The sequence below is a fragment of the Suillus plorans genome (genome assembly GCF_016647745.1).
Source record: "Suillus plorans strain S12 chromosome Unknown HD556scaffold_27, whole genome shotgun sequence".
NCBI lineage: Eukaryota > Fungi > Basidiomycota > Agaricomycetes > Boletales > Suillaceae > Suillus > Suillus plorans.
In genome coordinates this window covers 430,902-451,449 of record NW_024537411.1, presented here as the reverse complement: position 1 = coordinate 451,449, position 20,548 = coordinate 430,902, and the positions used below count along the sequence as shown (strand labels likewise).

Below are 20,548 nucleotides of genomic sequence, written 5' to 3'. Positions count from 1 at the left end.
CAAATGTTCTGTATATATTTGAAAAACACAGAGAAGAAAACTAACATTATTTTAAGCTGTTATTTCAAAGACAATACATGGAAAATACAGCATTACCCTTGAAGGAACATGTCCAATTTTTGCATCATGTCCCACACACCGAGTACTGCGTAATGAGTAAAAAGATAACCAATTGACAAGAAAAGACTATCACTACACTTACCTGGACTTGGACTACAACCTTCGGTAAGGAAGTTAAGCATAATAACAACTTTCATTTTTTCATTATTGCTGATGTTTTGCCGAATGACAAGGAAAGACTACCAAGACACTCACCTTGACGTGGACTACAACTGTCATTTTTTCATTATCATTTGCCTATATTGACTACCAAGTCTCAAGTACTGACCACTGACCACCAATCACCAAGTACCGAGTACCGAGTGCTGACAAATACAATTCCCAAGTTATTTGAACCCTACACCAATGGATAATACATACAAATACAATTCGTGTTCATTTGAAGTACTGGGTTTCAGGTTTCGACACTCGACACTTGGTGATTTGTGCAATGAGTGAAAAATGGACATGTTGTGTACATGATTTTGGGTTTTGAGTTTCGGCCCTCGGCACTCGGAACTCGATAATCTGTGTAATGTAAATGAACAATGAACATGTTGCACACCAGGTTTCGAGTTTTGGGTTTCAGCACTTGAAACTCAGTGATTTGTGCAACAAGTGAAAAATGGAAATGTTATATACATATTTTCGGGTCTCGGGCTTCGGGTTTCAGCACTTGGCACTTGGCACTTGGTTATTTGTGTGATATAAATGAAAAATCAACATGTTGCACACTGGGTTTCAAGTTTCATGCTTTGGCACTCGAAACTCGGTGATTTGTGCAGTGAGTGAAAAATGGACATGTTGCGCACATATTTTCGGGGTCCGGGGTTTGGATTTCGGCCCTCGGCCCTTGGAACTCGATGACTTGTGTAATATAATTGAACAATGGACATGATGCACACTGGGTTTCGAGTTTTGGGTTTCGGCACTCGAAACTCGGTGATATGTGCAATGAGTAGGAAATGGACATGTTCCATACATATTTTCGGGTTTCGGCACTCAACACTTGGAACTCGATGATTCGTGTAATGTAAATGAACAATCGACATGTTGCACACCGGGTTTCGAGTTTTGGGTTTCGGCACTCAAAACTCGATGATTTGTGCAGTGAGTGAAAAATGGACATGTTGAACAATGGGTTTCAGGGTCTCGGGTTTGAAAAATAGCATAATAACAACTTTCATGTTTTCATTATCATTTGCCTATATTGACTACCGAGTCTGATAAGGGACCCCTTGGATGATCCATTGCTCAATGAAATACTACCTGATTGGAAGTGTGCTGGTTATCAGATATTCATTTGTTGACTCCCGGGTCCTGGAACTCGGAAGTCGGTACGGTTGACCCAAATTTTGGTGGTCAGAACTTGGCGTCTCATAGGGCAACACAAGCTTCGCACCCCGGATTCCAAATTCTGCAAGACAACCTGTGCACCATCAAAGGCCATGTCAGGAGATCACCTGCTGCTCCGGGAACTCGGTAACTTTGATTTATTACCTCCTCTGAGTATGGTTGACCCAAAGGTTGGTAATTGGAACTTGGCTTCTTGTAGGGCAACACAAGCTTCGCACCCCGGATTCCAAATTTTGCAAGACAACCTGTGCACCATCAAAGGCCATGTCAGGAGATCACCTGCTGCTCCGGGAACTTGGTAACTTTGATTTATTACCTCCTCTGATTTGGTTGATGTACAACTACCTCAGCTCCATCATGTCTACAATTATGATACACATGGGCCCACCCATCTATATTTTATACCACCCTCGGCCCACCCATCTAATACAACATCCCATACAACACCCTCGGCCCACCGGTCTAATTAATATGCATCTGGGCCTACCCGTCTAATACAATATTTTATAATACCCTTGGCCCACCGGTCTAATTTAATATGTGTCTGGGCCCACCCGTGAATGTGATAACAAGTACCTACCCATCTATCTCATACACATCTACCTTAATACACCCATCTGCATAATATCCAACTACCTCGGCCCACCCGTCCACCTAATATTCATGTACATCGGCCCACTCATCTACTCTATATATTCCCTGCATGGGCCCACCCACCTCCATCGGGAATAATTTCCCTCCCGGCCCATCTGTCATAGTCGAGGATATTTTTATCATGGGCCCATGGTCCGCTGGCCCGTATCATACGGGATATTATGCATGTCCGTTGCCTCGTATTATACAGAGATAGGTCACTGTAATATGTGGACAACAATGGTCCGGTGAACAACACACATTGGAAACATGGACTGAAATTCAATGGAGCGACAAAGAAGTTCAAGAAGAATCTTGACGCGGCATGTTCTGACTTTCTCACTACCAAAGCAAGTGGTAAGCTATCTTTTTTGTCGTTTAATGTGCGTCTCTGATATCCTCTTAGCATTCACAGACAATTAGATCATTTTGTGTCATCACTTTACTGTACTGTACTATAAGAATACATGGACATGGGGAAAGCAACCCAAAGGACTCAATATGTATGTACTATTAGAATACATGGATACGGGGGAAAGCATATGACGAAACATGTCCAATATGGGGTCTGCGACCCCAAAGGACTCAATCTGATGCAAAAAAAAATAATACAAGTTTTCTTCAAATGGACAGAAAATCTACTCGTGTACTCGTAAGTGGGCAATCATCGGGCAATTAATTTTATCTGGAGCCAAAACTTCATGTTTTATGTACTGTTTTATTGTCAAGAGGTATTTTAAATTTTAATGCCCGTCTAAGTGGTGGTCCAAACTTCGTATTATGAGCAGGCATTTGGTCACATGCAATGGTTAAAGTTTTTTGAAGTCTTAAACGTGAAGTTTCATTTCGAAGTATAAGCCAGCATTAAAGATATATTTATATTTCGTATTATCAATTAGTGGTGGCCGGGTCCGGTTCTGAACCACGGTTCGAACCCAGACCGTTTCGAACCTGACCGAGGGTCCAGTTCAAGGTTCAGGCAATAGGGGGAACTGGACCATTGGTCCGGTCCATGGTTCGAGGACTTGCAGAATTGCAGAACCGGTTCTGATCTGGTTCGAACCTGTTTGAACCGGTGGCAAGTCAGTAAATATTTTTAGTGTAGTACTATTAATAATAGGGTGTAGATCTAATTCTATAATTGACAGACCTACTCTAACCGGCAGAACATGGTAGGCTATTCTTAACGACAACCTTGATGTTGCCTCGTCCGCGTCATCCATCATCTCTCCGCAAGTCTCAGATATCCCTCTGGCACCTCTCCTTTTACCACACCAGGAGGCGCCAACAACACCATCTGCGACTCCAGCACCTTGACAACGCCACTTCGGACTCTCATTCAGATTCTCAAATTTCAATCAACGACTTTCAGGTAATTTATCAACTAATTTACTGATTGACATTTCCTGAGCTTTTTTTGATTAATAGGTGCAGCTTAAAGTTGGGTCGCGTGAATTACATGGTGAGCTGATCTGTCATTTTCCCACCTACAATTATGTCTGACCAGTGCGCTGTTGGTCCTGACGGCCATCTAAAAGATGCTTCCAAAATCGTATGGCACAATGACCCGGACGACGAGGAGCCTATATCTGCCCCTGGTCCCATTGCAGCAAGTTCTACTCCTCCAGTGCACCATTTCTTTACTGGTGCTCAATGTAGTGCCCGAGAACCTCGACCTTCGACGAAATGGTCGATCCTGATAATGTCGCCTCATCAGGTTCAGCCTGGAGCAAGCGCAAGGCCGCTGATGGTCCAGGGACCAGACAGCGAGTTGCACGCAAGGTCATTTCAGCTTCTAGTGCTTCTAGTGATGATGGGGGCAATGCCGACGCCATTGAAACTGACTTGGAGGATGATGCCGATTGCACAGAGGATGGTGCGGAGGCTTCATATGCACAAACTAAAGCTATGGTGGATGCGGACCGTGAGGCAGGCAAGACTTGATCCTTCTGTTTGGTGCACCCTTCCGGTCCTGGAGTTTTTACAGCAATCCTGGGAAAATATGGCCGCTCATGCTCGATTTTCTCCAGTACATGATGCTCTTCAAAATGGACTCAAGAATATTGCGAAGTGATACAACAAAACTAAGGACACTAGCGCATATTTTATTTGTCTTGGTATGTTTTTACTTTCATTGATTCATTACTATGATACTAATGTCTTGCATTTACAGCACTCGATCCTAATGTGAAGCTCACATACGCTGAACATCAATGGGAGAAAGAATTGTTTGATGTTGGCCTCAAAATCTTTGAACAAGTTGTAAGTGTTTGTCTATTGGCGACATAGTTATGTGCTGACTCGTTTAAATAGTTTGATGCATAATATGTCCTCAGCGCCTCAGCACCTGCAGGTGAAAACACCGAGCAGGAACCTGTTGGACATGGCCAATATGGCCGTTCATGGGTCCTTGCTGCTGTGCAAGCCCGTCAAGTGTCTGATCGTGTGCAGGCTAAGCCTTGTGCTGAACTTACAGCATACCTTCAGAGTCCCCTTGAGCAAACTGAAGACATTGTACGTTGGTGGGGTGTAAGTTTCTATTTTTGTTGTGAGTCCTTTTGTATCTAACTAGCTTATTTTATTGCAGCATCACCAATCATTATATCCGACATTTTCGCGCATGGCCAGAGACTATCTGGCTATTCAGGGTAGTAGTACCACATCGGAGCGCACTTTCTCAAGCGGTGGGCTTACAGGAACAAAACGACGGAACCGTCTTAAGGAGGATGTATTCGAGAGTTTGCAGCTGCTGAAGAGTGCCTATCGCAATGGTCACATTTCGGCCGCTAGTGATGCTGAACAGCATCTGGATTCATTGATTGCTGCACTACATGACAAAGATGACGAGGATGTTGTGCTAGTGTAGTTTATTCGACTTTTGTACCTAGCTACATTTAAACATTTTGACATTTTTTTTGGGTCCGGTTCTCGGTTCGAACCTCTACTGAACCGGAACCGGACCATTATTGGACTGAACCGATGGTCTGGTCCACGGTTCGGCTTACTATCACTCCTGGGGTTCTGCAACATTTTCAATAAACCTTTTGTAACTCCTCAACCACATCATATTTTCTTCTATGGATTTGCACCGTCGTAGATTCGTAGCTGCTCTATATGAATCTGATTTTTGCTGATTTTTGCTGATTTTGTGGTGGAGTGTCGGATGAAGGCCAAGAAAATCGCTCCACCACCAACTTGAAAATCCTGAGACATACCAGTGAGATGTCTACCAACCGATATGAACTGAGGGTGGAGAGCAGGTGGAGACTGAGGTGTAGGATGGTGCATTGGATAATATGGAGGTACATAGCTGGGGGGGGGGCCGGCCGATCCATGCCTGACTCGGACATTGATATTGAGGATTGAGTGACACCTGGTGGCTGCAGAATTGAATTTGGGGGAATCATATCTTGCAGGAATTCAGGTACGACGCAGCGACATTATTATCATTTTCTAGGTGGTGCCTGCGAGAACGGGGGACTAAATAAACCCTCATAGCGTTGGTCATCAAAGTGCGCTGTAACAATTCAATATTCAGTGCTGCAGCCTTCAGTCCATTGTAAGGATACGAGAATGAGATGTGATGCAATTGGACGTCGTGTATCAAGCCGAGTGTGCCATAGCAGAGATTGAATTTCTTACACACTCTCCTATTTGCTGTCACACTTTCATACACGTTGTCAATCATCTGTCTATAGCATCTTAAAACAAGAGAATGACCTCTATCGAAATTGCGTTCTGACACCCTGACAAGGTGTTTGATATGTTCCAGGTGTAACTTTTTGAATATCTCTCTGGGATCTATGGGATCTGGATCATTTATGATTATATGAGGTTGCAAAAAATCACTATTCTGTCTCTCACAGCTGCAACATTCAAGAATTTTTTATTCTACTTGGACAGTACATCAGCAAAACCCAAATGGGGTATGTGGCACTGCACATTGCCATACAGAAACTCAGGGTTCGCAGGGAGGTCCCCCCATGTGCAGCCAAGCCACAGTGTGTGCTTCGGATGTGTCATGCTGTGCCGTCGGGCACAGCGCCGCACAGCACTGTAGCGCTGTATGACGCTGCATAGCACAAACCTGCTATGCAGTGTCATACAGCGGTGTATGGTGTTCCATAGTAGTAGCACTTTTAATATACTGCTACCAGTACTGTTAGTATAGCAATTATTCTTACACACTAACACATTAATATGAAAACCAATGATAATTCAATTCAAAATAAAACAATGATAGTAGTAGTAAACTAATCGAGATCAACATCCCACTCTGAACAGCCGTCGTCACCTTCGTCAGCACCAAAGACGGCGCCATGTGCGTTCCTAACTCGATGGTCAATATACTGTTACTTGTGAAAAATCATGCCGGACTTACATGCCTTCCAATGCCCAAGCTTTGAGCATTTGACGCAGTTTCGGTCCGTGATACTCGTCTTTGTTCATGCGGTCAAACAACGTCGAAATACGATCATAGGAAGCCTCCAAATCCTCAATAGGTGTCTGCTTGGCGCCATTTACCTGGCCATATTTACTGTAGATATATATCACATTACGAATCTTAGTAGAATAAACTCAGAATCAGCAAACGCACTTTAAGCATACTACAGGCACACTCACAATAGTCCCAACGAGAAAGAGCGCTGGGGGTGGAACGGTCTTCTGAAACTCAGCGAATTGCTTGAGTGATTTGGAACCATTGTCATAAAATGACTTATGGCAAGCGATCCGGATCACGTCGTTCGCAAAGTTAGATGCACAACCCTAGTACTAGACATTTAGAATTGAATATCAAGGACGACGAACAACATACCTCAGAATCAGGATGGCCATGTAGATACATTGCTTTCTTCAACAAACCAGTTGCCTTGAGTTTGATGCTATCGATTGTATTCCCGTTGATGCCAAGTGCTAGTTCATATACCATCGGAATGACAGTAAGTGTGATCTGTTTGACCTTGCTGCGGAATGTCGCAGCGTCGTTAAGAACCTGGATCCGCACGACTTAGTAGTGAATGAAAACATATATGTTAGTACGACTTACCACAGTAGCCATCTCCATCTTGAATTCAGGGTAGTAGCCTTCATATGCTTGTCAGTGGGCAGTACTAACTGTAATTTGAGAAAATAAAATACCTTTCTCGAGTTTGCGTTTCTGTTCTTGCCAGTGCACAATCGCTTCTGCGATCACTTCACCACAGACTCCAGTACTGCCAATGGATTCCTCTTTGTCAGGGAACGGGACTGAAATAGCAATATGAAGCCTGAAATTAGCCTTCGCGCGGTCAAGAAGTTTTTGCCAGAGTGACGGGTAGAACCCAACATTAGTTGCATCACGATTAGTAGTAGCACCTTTCGCTTTCTTGGTGCGGCGGCGCCTCCCAGTATCAATCTCGACCTCATTGGCGAGGTCCTCCAAGTCGTCCTGCTCAGACTGGTCAGAGTCATCACTTGACAGGGTGTTTCTTGTGTGAGCACACTTAGTCTTCAGATGGCGATTCCGCACGCTGTTCAAATATGTAGGGGACGGTGAACATGGCCGATGATTCTTCTTGTGGTGAGCCTGGAGGACATCATAATCGATATTAGGCTGAAAAACGGTGTCAATACACAGTAGTAGCAATATGAGTGAGTAGTACTTACAACCACTAGGGTGTTCGAACGACTCCGAGCTCGTTTGTCAGTGCTTTGCAGGCTCGCTCGCTTCGGCGCCTGAGCTATGTTGATGTGCCGGTCTTTACTCTTCCTGCTAGAGGTGCGATCATTCCGATACATGCCAGTCGCTCCTACGTTGTCACGATTAGAATCCTCATCCTGAAAATATGCACCTTGATCAGGTGCTTGCGCAGGGCGTCTGACTTGGTTGCTGGGGTACATTTGATCATCGTGTTCTGAGGGTTGCATGATGTCGTCAGTCCTGCGAAAATCCTCCTCGTGCTCCATATCGATATCAATGACATCTTCTTCTGCAGAATCTCCTCCCTCATTATACATGACATCCTCTTCAATGTCCCCTTCTCCATCCGCTTCTTTGTTACCTTCTTCAGCATCGTCAACAAAAATATCTGGACCACTGGAGGAACCGAAAGCAGGAGGGCAAGCAACGGCGCAGTGGGGTGTCATGGTGGCTGACAGATGCTGCTGAACTAAAGGGTTGCGAATGGGAATAGTAGATGAGCCCAAGCGTCGATCACTGACAGACTGAGGAATATTATGAGAAAAAATACGGCGAGCACTGACGGACTCAGGAGGATCATGAGAAACAACATGTGCGCCAACTGTGGCACTGGCAGGATGCTGGACAGCTGGAGGTCCGATCCTATCAGCCTGAGGGTCGTGAAGAGGGGCACCATGAGGGACACTGCTAGTGCGAGATGCACCACGAAATACACTGCGCTGAGAAGTGCCACGAGAGGTGCCACGAGAAGCACCACAGTGAGAAGCACCTTGAGAGGTACCGCGATCACGAACATAGGGCTGGGTAGGAGATATCGTTACTAAGTCACGCCCAGGAGGATCCGTTTGATGGGACTGGAGTGGTTTGGAACTGACATATGCTGAGGGAATCGGACGATCCTGCAATCCAAACCTCCCTTGGTCTGTGACGTGTAGAGTAGGTATGGGATCTGCGGCAGTGAGGCTTGACTCGGATGCCTCCTGCTGAATACCAACATTAGTATTGAGATAATGATAATAAAAATTGACCAAGCCAGTACTTACTATTACACTCAGGTTTCTCTCAAGCTGCCGAGGTGCTTTTCCTCTCCCCTTCTTCTTCGCCACCAGAGCCATCGCATTTTCAGGCTCATCCGAAGGGACAACCACATTCTGAACCTTCGATTTGCTGGATGCTCTGACTGGAGTCTGGATGGCATTTCCTATTTTCTCTAGTTGAGAATTCCTGCCTCCAACGCCAGCACCAGGTCGGTTTGAACGACGACGGGGAAGTTGAACTGTCGCTGGTTCATCGTCAAAGTCTGATTCGACGACTTGAACTGACGTGGCTCCGACTCGTGGCTTCTTCTGTCGGCCCATGGTAGTATTAGCACAAGATTACTAGGCGAATGATGGAGAAAATCGAACCTTCAATTTGATGCCAAATAATAAATAGTTACAGCATCCATTTAGGTAGTACTAGTAGTAGTAGTACTTAGCGCCTGCATATGTTTAATTACTAAATACAGTACTAGCACTACTATCTGATCCGAATCCGCCGAGTCGTACCGGTAGCTGAGACTCTACTACTACTAGTATATGTTCTTCAGCTGACTCGGATCAATAACATTGAACTTTAACTTGAATAGCACCACCATCCTTACTTTGAGTCAATGACAGCCAACTGCCCTAACTGCTTGAAACAATTTAAGAGTGCTCAGGCTGTTTCACAACACCTGAGCCAGCCCCTTACATCCTGCCTACGATGGATTGATCAACTTGAGAGCGCTGCACAAATTTTGCAAGACTCACAGAAGTTGGCAGACCAGCAAGAAACTCTCAACCCATCTGAGTCGTCATCCGCTGGCTCTCTCCATTCCAGAACACCAAGCCCTTTTCAAGATTTCCAAATGGACTCCGAGTCTCAAGTTCAAGTTGACAATGGAGAAACAGCAGGCATGAATGACTCGGGCTGCGATTTCTATGGTGACGAGGGAGGCAGGGTAAGCTCGGAGAATGACTTGCCACTGGCAGGGTCCCTTGAAGAGCCTTTAGGTAGTCAAGCTTTGGAGAAGCCTTACATTGAGCGTTTCAGGAATGCCGCGAAGGTATATAAGCACGGCCAAACCTTCCAAGATAGGTTTGATATGGATGCATATGCAGTACAACGTAAGGACAATCTTTACTATCCATTCGCATCCTGTCAGGACTGGGAGCTTGGCAGCTTTCTCCTGTGCTTGTCATTAAGTATGGCAGCCATAGATGAGTTCCTGGGGCTGGAACTAGTACGTCTTGAGTGAGCGAGCATGTTGCTATCACAAGTGCTGATTTCTCTACAGGTTAAAGTATTACCTCTCTCCTTTCGTACAGCCAAGGAGTTATGTGGTCGCGCTGAGCTGCTGCCTCCTGTTCCGAAGTGGCAGTACCGCATTGTCTCAACAACTCACCCAACGAAGCAACCTCTACATTTTGACTGGTGCGATCCGTTGGATTGCATCAAATCGCTTTTTAGCCACCCGCTCTTTGCCAAGGAAATCAATGTCACACCTCAACGTGTCTATGAAACAGCAGAACGTACAGTTTGAATTTATAGTGAATGGATGACAGGGGACACAGCATGGTCGATGCAGGTACGTACCTTGTGATCAATAATTTTCAAGTTCATCTTACTAACTCTCATACCACATCATAGTCACAACTTCCAGATGGTGTGACATTGTTAGGTATTATACTTTCATCTGATAAAACTAACATCACCAACATGACTGGTGGACATATCGCTCACCCGCTCCTGATTAGCCTTGCCAACATCAAAATGGCGACTCGGAACAAGGCATCCTCACATGTGTTCCTCCTGACAGCGCTGCTTCCAATTGCTGAATTTCTGCATCTGGTGAAGTGGATGCAGAGTGTTCTTGAAGCCCGCTTGGTCCACCAATGTCTAGATATTGTGCTAGAGCCGCTCAAGCAAGCTGCACGCATCGGGAGGATGATGTCTGACCCAGTTGGGAACCTCAGATATTGTTTCACACCCTTAGCTTCATACATTGTTGATACACCTGAGGCATGCATGCTTGCATGTGTTCGAGGAAAGACCTTGCCTGTAACTATGGCTATGTATGAACATTTCGGAGACGCCTTTCAACACCCTCCTCGAACAGCCAAAACGACTCTCGAGCAGCTTTCGAGCATTGATTGCAATCCCCTCGACATCGAAGACTACTTTGATGCATGTGCTGCCTTCCGCCTGAGCAGTGTCGCCCAGCCATTCTGGCATGATTGGTCACTCGCGGATCCATATCTGTTTCTCACTCCCGAACCCCTGCATCACTGGCACCGTCAGTTTTATGACCACGATGTTAAGTGGTGTCTCGCAGCTGTTGGCGAGCAGGAACTAGACTTTCACTTCTCTGTTTTACAACCACTCACGACGTTCCGACAATTCAAAGATGGTATTTCAAAGCTTAAACAAGTCACTGGAAGAGCCCAGTGCGACATGCAACACTATATTGTTGCTCTCATTGCTGATGCTGCGCCGCCTGGCGTTGTCATAGCCATTCGCGCTCTGATGGACTTTCGCTATCTATCACAAGCGACTACGATCAATGAAGCACATTGTCAAAATATTCTTGGTGCCCTCAGTGAATTTCATGATCACAAGCAAGATATCATTGCTTGCAGCACGCATCGAGGTGCCCAGAGCAAACAGGTCCTCAACAACTGGCATATACCCAAACTGGAGTTGATGCAGAGTGTCGTGCCTAGTATACGTCATGTCAGCTCTCTCTTGCAGTGGTCTGCTGACACCACAGAGCATGCTCACATCACTCTAATCAAGGATCCTGCAGATTCCTCTAACAACATCAATTATGATGCTTAAATATGCCGTTTTTTTGATCGCCGAGAAAAGTGTCGAAACTTTCATATCACAATATCAATAATCGCTCGGTCACGATCACAAACTTCTGCTTCTCGAACAATGGATGTTGATTCAGGACATCATGATTCCGAGTCAGATGAAGGCTCACATGTTGATGAACTACATTTGCAGACAGTTTTGGATGATCTCTGGGGGGGCACTCGCTGACTATATTCAACGAGAAGGTACTGTTCAAACCTTCCACTTGCTGGAGGGACAGCGCCGAGCACCACCTGATGCACCTCTTCCATTTGACGACCTTATGGTCTGGTTCAAAGTACGTGTGCAGCAGGCATCCTACCATAGCCCATCTATCACTTCTCCTGCTCTTACGGTCAACGCATCACCTCCGAGCGCAACTTGGAAGTATGGCCATTACGACACTGCCATTTTTGCTGTTGATGATACCACTCAGGCTGGCAGATGTGAACGATGGCCCACCAGTGGGCTTAAAGGTACACTTTTCAAATGTTAATTTATATATTATATCCAAGTTTGACAATCGAGCAACTTGCAGGCCATGCTGTTGTTGAGGTACACCTTATCATGCAACCGCTTCCTCCACGAGGACAAACTAGTAGTGCCCGCTGGGCCACACGTTTTCTTACCTATGTTCAACGCCTGGATATTGTGCCTCAGCGACATGGAAACTTACTGGAACGCACAACAAAAATGCATGTTGTAAAACGTGCAATGCGATCAGCAGGGACTCCCTTCAGCGACATCCTCCCACTAGATCAACTTTGTTCTTTAGCTCACATTATCCCCCAATTTGGCCCTATTGCTGATTCTCGTCTAACAGCACAAAATAGTGCTCATTTTGCTCAAACTTTCTTCTTAAACAAATATTTCGACAAAGACTTCTACTATGCTATCTCAAACTCATAGTATTTTGTATCATGATTCAATTGTTTTGGAAGTACCAATACTAGTAGGTTGAATATGATAGTAGATATCAATGGATAAAGAACTATATGTTGCTATGCATTACTGTAAGGCACTGCACATCACGAAAAGCACACTATCCTGCACGAGGACCCGCTGGGTAGCGCTGTGCAGCGCTACCTAACACACGTGGCTTCGGCTGACTAAACTTACACTCTTGTTACTACTAGCTGTCCATGTGATTCACAAGCCCTTTGTTGTCATCATAACTCCCAATGTCTGTCACCAGCACTCTCATGGCTCTTCCAGTTATTTATTCCAAGCTCTCAAAGAGTTCAAAGTCTTGGCTCCCAAAACCACCTTCAAACCTGAGCTTGATTTCCCCTCCTCGATGTGTACAACAAGAACAAGTCAAAAAGGCCCCATATTCCTTGCACAATTATGTTCCAACAGACACAGAATTTCAAGACAATCAAGTTCTTGAAGACCTGAAGACAGCAATACAAACAAGGCTCAACATTCAATTTACAGAGTTGGATAATCAAGATTCTTTAAGCTTAGGTTAGTATTTCTCAGATCGCTTATCACCTACCGATCTTCTTTCTGACCTTTCATCATCGCAAAGATCGCTGTGCAGTCATCCTTGAAGCGCTGTAGAGACAGACTCATGCCTCTCATGGTGTGATATGGCACTTTTCACTAGGGAGTTCATTGCACGAACTTGCAGCACCATTCTGTGTGCTATCTGTAGCTATCCCTATATGAGGCGCAGCTTTCCCGCACAACGCGCGCCATGCGCGCACCATTCCCGCGCTTCACGATGTATATATGCGCGCGCTTTCCCGCGCTTGAGCGCCCTATAGCGCCAGCCATCCGGAAGCATCCATCCACTGTCCACCAAGTTCTCTAGTGCGTATGTTTCCATTTCTCTTATCTGTGTATCGTTCCACCTTTATTTTTATCATGGACCCTTACTTACATACATATATCTTTGCATACCTTACTCAGTAGCGATTCGGCTCCGCATGACAGCGCTTAGGCGCCATATAAGCGCCAGCATTACATACTGAACTAACTTTCCAACTTTGCACTTTACCTCCCACTTACCACCCACATACTACCTAGGAGAACATAGTAGAAATCTATTCTTTGACACCTCGCGCTTGTATCTCTTGTCTAGTATCTAATCACCACTTAAGCAAACTCACTCTTACTCTCTCTCATTACCGCTCACGCACGCACCTTCGCTTTCCCGTGCCTCGCATTGGCCGACCAGTAGCGCCTACTACCAGATCCTTGCTGCACTCGCCTCCCCTTTAGGGTCGAACGCACTTGTCGTCTCAAGTATAGCAGACTAGGCAACGCGCGACCTCACAACATTTACAGATACAGTCAGGAGCATCATTTGTTCCTTTCAGTATTGTTGTTTCTACAGCGCTTCAACATCCTCAACCTCATTCAATCGTAGGCCAATCTACCTTCGTTGTAGGTTAATATTTACCATTATGTGAGGTCATCGCCGGTATTACGCCTGCTGAGTACGCAGCAGTGGTAGCATTTACATCGGAAGAGCGAGATTTCGAAGTCAGAGCAAAGTAAAGCCAGAGTGGTACCTAAGTTGTATATGTACACTGACCACGTCTCAACTGTTATTGCAGATTCGTCTACTTTGCCGATACTCAAGATCTTCACATTATGCCCCCACTTCCCGTTCACGAACAACCAGCCGCACACCTTGCAAAGGCTATCAATAAGTTCATGGAAGCCATCCCTTACGACAAACTCTTGATTGACATCACTATGCATCTCAATCACCGTATCCAAAACAAGGACTCTATGAACATTCCAGACTTACACCTTACTGTTACAGCACAACCACCAGAGGACATGGAGTCAGATGAGATAGTGGTGGCAAAGTCAATTTCTAAGTGGGTTGGAGAATGTGGACTTTCCTCCGATAGGAACTGCATGGTGCGCAAGCTGAGTATCACATGCGACGGTCATCGAGACATCGATTACGCTTTCGTCATATCCTTCGAAGAGCGAGTCAAATGGCAACAGCCAAAAGAAGACAATATCATCGCACAACAACTTCGCTTGGCTCCTGCATTGGATTATGAGGATTTTATCCCTTCGCGTATCAAGAAAAGCTTGAGGTTTGGTCCGGTGGATATCAGATCTCACACTTGGATCGATATCAGCCAGATTCGCTACAGCATGCACAAGCGTGGCATGGACGGTCACTTCAATTTCAACAACAAGAATACTGCTACTTTCGCAGAGGGGGTATGTATATATTCATCTTACTAGTAGTTCTACTTTCTGACCTCAACTCGCCTCTGCAGACCCTTTACCCCATCTTGCAGATGGATGACGTTGAGCACATGTTAGATGATGCTGCTGAGAATTTGAAGGAGTATATCATATCGTTGATGGAGGGTATGGGACTTGAGCAGTCTGCAGTTCAGAGTGCGCGTGATTCCCGTCCCATGTTCGACCCCGTTTGGGGGGCAGCTACCAACTCTATCTCCTTGGCGATTTACCTTACAGCTTATTGCCACTACTTAGATTGGCGCCACCACAAATACGACAAGCACAAGACGACGCACATCAATGTTCCATCCTCGGCCTCCGATAGTACTCAATTGACAACTGCTTCACTATCATCTGTTCCAACCACTTCCTCTTCATCTGATCCAACAACTTGTCCCTCATACGATGCAACTCAGACTGCCTCTTCCTCTGCTGGGTTGTCGCTTGACGTGCAGCCTGAGCCCTCAGCAAAGAAATCAAAGATCCAGTCTGAGGGCAGACATGAAGATTCTACTAAGGCGCAACTGAATCAGGCAGGGGCAAATGGAAGTGGCAAGGGGAAGCGTAAGGGGAAGTGTCGTCAGTAGGCTCTTCAAGTTGCCATGTCGAGTGTGAGTGTCCATCATTTGACTCTATTTTCTCCCAACACTGACAATTTACATGATCGGTACTAGAACTTGAAGCTTCAAGTTCTACGTCGCTTGTTCTGCTATTTGAATTTGTTGTCGAACTGATTTCATTCATGATTGGGTTCATACGCTACTAGTGCTACTATGTCATTTAATGTCGTCATACTATCCATGTTGCATTTGTTTTTCTTCTTGTTGTAGCCTCATGAAACATACTACTAGTACTAGCAATTCTCTCAAGGCTACTAGTAGATAATACCACACGCGGGGCAGTACTACTACACATGACTCATTGTATTGATATTGAAGAGTTTGTCACATCACATTTGAAATCACTCACTCGGGAGTCAGCGTGACTCAGGAAAATTGAACATTGACACAACTCGAATGTCCTCTGCTAGTGCCCAACTTGTGACAGGCCCATCTCTTACTAGAGGGACCCTACCCAATCAAACACCCTCACACGAGTCCCAGACCCATTACCCAACGCAAGCAATAATTCACGGAACACGTAGTAGTACTATGCTACTAGTGGTACCACCAAAGCCAATATCAGGACCTCTTTCTGAGCTCTCTCAGGCCAGTCTTAGCACAGATGTTGAACCAGTCGTGACCAGTACATCACCTAGTACTAAATCACGCCCATCGACCATTCACTACACTCCGATGTCCTCGTCTACGAGATCTCAGGTTGAACATACTATGTCTACTACTGGTATCCCTACTACGACGCAGAATATGAATCACATCGGGACTCCTAGGGCCATTGGCGCTCTGCGAAACCAACGATCCCCTGCATTATTGCACCACTTGGCCACACCAAATATCGCACATTCTACTACTAGAGGTGGGCTGAACATCATGATGAACAGAGTTCCATCACCTGCATTCCCAATAAAAACGGAGCCAAACTCAGACTACAGAGAGAGCGATAATGTAAGTTCAATGGCATCCACACACACTACTAGTCAAATGATCTTGTTCACCCAGGAATCTGCTAACTCCAACGACACTCCAGGCCGGACTAGTGAGGAATTCAAGGCCCAGCTTGTTTTGAATGCAACACGAGCACAGCGAGATGTTTGCCTTGCGGAGAAGACACTCGCAGATTGTGTTCTCAAACAGAATGTAGCACTCGGAAAACTCTACAAGTTCGAGGCTACAGAAGCTGAGAGGAAGTTGGAGGACGCTGACATTCATTGACATCGGTTATGTACGCCATTCGGTTCGTAAAAGTGGCATCACGTTGTTGGAGGATAAGCCAAGTCAAAAGCGACGTCGCAAATCTATCAGTCAGGACAACGGGGATGCATTCAGCCTGGAAGTAGACTTGGCTCAGCCATCACCAGCAGGTGATTGTATTCTGTTAAATTTGTTTGACCGCTTCTACTGACACATTTGCTATTAAGTAGATCCAGGATCTGCAAGTGCGACTCTGAGCCAAACACTCAACTTGAATTCTGAGGCCCAGGTGGTGTCCAATTCCTTGGACTTGTTAGAATCATTGTGATACTATTCTTTTGTTGCACTACCAGCAGTAACACTAGTCCTATACCCAACCGTTCCAACTCGATGCTCTAGTACTAGTATATATTTTACTATAGTAGTACTACTTCGAATCAATGTTTGTAAATGCAGCTTATCAGGATGTTTTTCATTTAAACTTGCGCAGTCAAGAGCTACCAGTAGTACTAGCACCGTGTTGGTGTCACTCGCTGTAGCACTGTGTGGTGCTATGTCGCGCTGTGAATTTCTATTGTATTTATCATTAAAGTTGTTGGTTGCTATAATTAATCACTACCCATCGCTACAGATACCTGCGCTGCTGTAAGATGCTGTAAGCCGCCACGGTAGCTGTGCTAAATTTAGTGTTTTGCTGATGTATATTAGCTCTAGATAGCCTAAATACGCCTAAATTTTTTCAAGGTGATTTAAGCAGCACGTTGAGTTGCGCTGAGGTGTTTTGCACATTTTGCATATTACATGCCAGTTGCAGATTCCCAGGAATGATAGTATTGAAAGAACTGAACCGATGGTCCGGTCCGCGGTTCTCCGAATTTCGTAGAGAACCGGACCGGACCGGACTTTTCCATCACTATTATCAATGACATTCAGCTGGCAACAAAATGTTCACTAATGCTTTATGTTTTTCTTCAAGTTGTCATGCAAAATCTCTTTAACATTTGAAATTTTATATCTGCGTACATGACAAGCTAAATACTAAGTATTGCCTTGACATTTCACACGACATTCAGACCTGTCTCACTGCGGGCAAAGTCGAAAAGGTAAAGCCGTTCAGATGAAGATCAAACGGGGTGGGAATGTAATACAACATATGGATAGGTGGCGCAGTAGATGCGGTGCAGAAATTTTAAAGGAGAGAGGAATCCTCGACGACGACGAAGTGTAAAATATCAAGGTTAACACTATCCCACTAGTTTTAGACCATTTATTTTAGATTCTAAATCATATAGGAAGGCTTGCCATTCTTCGTCTGAACTCAAAGACGTGACGCCACGGGTCGGGATCCCAATTGAAGCGCAAAATGTTAAATCACTGCAAGATCATTGAAGCCCAATCCGGACGGCCGTGATTTTATGTGGCAAACACATTGTAGCTCCTCTATACACGCAATCTCAATTTTAAACCATGTCCGCATGTATGGCCAACTCATGGCCAGCTCGGTTTTTAACACTTTGTTCGTCAGGCAACGGGGTTAGGGATATACATGGGATGTAAAACTTTCGTTCCAAGGTCGCCACTGCAGCCGCAGAATACTGATGTCACATTTCCTCAGACTTTGTGTTTTATAGTTCGGGCTTCTCTTTTTCTCGTTTGCCCGCTCATGTGATTCAAATGAATATTCGCTGCTCTGGCGCTGCAGCGCAGCTCAGCGTCAGCGTCAGCGCTCATATCAACTCGCCATCAGCACTATCAGCTCGCCACAATTATTAGCGCCGTTCACAGTAAAATCGCCTCTGATACAGGAAACTTACAAAGCGCCTCGATGACATCATCCAGGAGTCTTCTGCACTCAAGTCATATCTCGTTCAGCAACTCAAAACTCTCAGCAACGCAGTTCCCGAGCTAGTCAACTTTGGTATCTCTGTTTGTGTTTTTGCTCCCCTTTCTGAAGAAGACTACTTATTTGTATAACTGTAGCTCGCCCAACAAGTAATTCCACACCTTAGCGACGCCCGTAGTGCCAAGGCTCCGTTTCAGCTTGCAACAGTGTTGTCGTACGCCAGGCAGACTGCAATGTCCACTGTCGCCAAGGACATGAAACTTGGGACCTCTTGCTTCGAGGCGGTTGGTGAAGCTATTGCCCAGTTATCAGCGGAGTGCAACAAGTTACTCCCTTTATCAATGGAACCTGAGAACGCGTTCAAGAGTAGGCTTCATTTAACTTTGATATTCGTCAAATATCATGCTAACGATGGCCAAGTCTCTGGCACACCACCGTGGGTCCTACGAATTGAGGAGATCAGAGCCAGCATGGCTATCAATGCCGAAGCCGAGCAGAAAGCTGCACAGCTGCAGGAGGAAATACAAGGATTTGTACGGAGTCTCAAGACGAAAGACCAAGTGATACAGGAGTCAGGGGTGAAGATCGAGCGCATGGAGCCGTTGGAGATCTTGAGATTGAGCTTTCGAAAGCGCGCAAGCAGGAACGTGCATACGAAGAGCCAATGGAGCAACTGCAGGCAGACCTGGATACGTTCAAGCAAGATAATGCGAAACTGAAGGCGTTGGTTGCGGTTCGGAGCGACTAGGTATGGTTCTTTATATTGGGGTCAATTGCACGGTCTGATAACTTGCCATGTCCAGCTGATGGCACAAAACCTGTTGATTCAGAGAATGTCCCCATGGAGGGTAATGTGGAGACACCACGCCTTCTGGAGCAGGTCCGTGCAGGTCTAGACCCATCTTATCATTGTTGTTCTGACTCTCACATAGATCGAGGCTCTTCGTGGCACCGTCCGCTTCTTGCGCACAGAAAACTCGTATCTCAAGGGACAGGACCTACTCAAGGAAATACAAGCACTACCACATCTCCCAGAACATATCAGCCGTGTACGTACACCTCCACTGGGCCCCTCAGGACAATCTGACGCAGACAAATCCGATACGGAACTTCCACCCGCTCCTCCTACTATTCGCTCGCTCGCCGCAGAAACTAAGGTTTTCTACTGAGACGTCATCAAATTCTCTTCATCGCCTCCTGTTGTTGATCTATCCGCTCTTCATGCAAAGAGAGCAGAAAGTGACTGTAAAGGTGGGAAGATGTGGGCGCGGAGGAAGGATAGTCCTGCTCAGCAAGTCCTTGATCGGAAAATAGAGGCCGAGAGACTTAGCAGACGCATCAGAGGCCTATTGGATCGTGCAAATGCGCTATGAGGGGTTTCATTAATACCTTGCTTCATTTTTTTTATGTCACTCTACTAATATTAGGTTATATACCCCTACAAGAGTACCGATCACCTTCGGACGTCGCGCGTCTGTATACTACGTTCGCCGTAGTCTTCTCCTCAGCCTCTGTAGGAAATAGCGCCCGAACGTCTCTTCGACATCGCACTCTCAATAGCGCGGTGTAAAGCTGACTGCGCGCAAACGAATCTGTATGAAGGTCCAGTACCGTATTCTCGAGCGTGAGTCCTTGACATCCGTTGAACACCCATACTCTAAACATCTTCATTGACAGATGCTGCTCACTGGGGACATCGCACAATCAGGATCACGGAAGGGCAAGGAAAAAGCGAGTAATGCTGATGAAGTGGAAGGAGATGGCAGGGGACCACGAAATGATCGTCGGGCATCAGGAAATCAAGGCAAGCATTTGCGTAAATCTCAGGCAAATATCATTTGAATCTTTTTTAGTAGCGAAGGTGCTTTCTCAGCACAAAGCCCAGTCTCTGATTGTATTAACCAAATACATAGTTTGCACTCGCTCGTTCTATCTCTAGCAATGATCATTTCCCCCGACTAGGGATACAGGTTGAGCCACTCCTCTACGTGCCACGGTTAGAGTACTGAGAATTCCAACAAACGACTGCAA

The 20,548-nt window shown here is 45.6% G+C and overlaps 6 protein-coding genes across 6 annotated transcripts; 5 read left to right on the top strand and 1 right to left on the bottom strand.

Annotated features, from left to right (window-relative positions):
• Positions 1–3,583: 3,583 nt before the first annotated feature.
• Positions 3,584–5,036, top strand: HD556DRAFT_1308287 (uncharacterized protein; the record flags this gene model as incomplete). Its single annotated transcript, XM_041300115.1, has 5 exons — positions 3,584–3,743; positions 3,806–4,012; positions 4,262–4,350; positions 4,459–4,602; positions 4,977–5,036. 5 exons carry the CDS (start codon positions 3,584–3,586, stop codon positions 5,034–5,036), a joined length of 660 nt encoding a protein of 219 aa, XP_041160466.1.
• A 1,305-nt stretch (positions 5,037–6,341) lies between these two features.
• HD556DRAFT_1308286 (uncharacterized protein) lies at positions 6,342–9,126 on the bottom strand (the record flags this gene model as incomplete). The annotated part of the gene is made up of 10 exons (XM_041300114.1): positions 6,342–6,417; positions 6,470–6,625; positions 6,686–6,855; positions 6,905–7,081; positions 7,136–7,182; positions 7,228–7,681; positions 7,735–8,292; positions 8,332–8,568; positions 8,644–8,751; positions 8,812–9,126. The coding sequence occupies 10 exons, from the start codon at positions 9,124–9,126 to the stop codon at positions 6,342–6,344; spliced, it is 2,298 nt and encodes a 765-aa protein (XP_041160465.1).
• Positions 9,127–9,419: 293 nt separating this feature from the next.
• On the top strand, positions 9,420–11,626 carry HD556DRAFT_1443180 (uncharacterized protein; the record flags this gene model as incomplete). Its single annotated transcript, XM_041306567.1, has 4 exons — positions 9,420–10,031; positions 10,086–10,299; positions 10,354–10,376; positions 10,439–11,626. The coding sequence occupies 4 exons, from the start codon at positions 9,420–9,422 to the stop codon at positions 11,624–11,626; spliced, it is 2,037 nt and encodes a 678-aa protein (XP_041160464.1).
• Positions 11,627–14,059: 2,433 nt separating this feature from the next.
• Positions 14,060–15,150, top strand: HD556DRAFT_1200378 (uncharacterized protein; the record flags this gene model as incomplete). Its single annotated transcript, XM_041296372.1, has 3 exons — positions 14,060–14,145; positions 14,209–14,836; positions 14,896–15,150. Coding segments are annotated over 3 exons (969 nt in total), but the record flags the coding sequence as incomplete, so codon positions are not given.
• Positions 15,151–16,194: 1,044 nt separating this feature from the next.
• Positions 16,195–17,002, top strand: HD556DRAFT_1308283 (uncharacterized protein; the record flags this gene model as incomplete). The annotated part of the gene is made up of 4 exons (XM_041300113.1): positions 16,195–16,428; positions 16,483–16,670; positions 16,729–16,844; positions 16,905–17,002. 4 exons carry the CDS (start codon positions 16,195–16,197, stop codon positions 17,000–17,002), a joined length of 636 nt encoding a protein of 211 aa, XP_041160462.1.
• Positions 17,003–18,141: 1,139 nt separating this feature from the next.
• On the top strand, positions 18,142–19,958 carry HD556DRAFT_1476123 (uncharacterized protein; the record flags this gene model as incomplete). The annotated part of the gene is made up of 5 exons (XM_041308533.1): positions 18,142–18,227; positions 18,480–18,600; positions 18,655–19,210; positions 19,321–19,397; positions 19,450–19,958. 5 exons carry the CDS (start codon positions 18,142–18,144, stop codon positions 19,684–19,686), a joined length of 1,077 nt encoding a protein of 358 aa, XP_041160461.1. The 3' UTR covers positions 19,687–19,958.
• Positions 19,959–20,548: the final 590 nt, after the last annotated feature.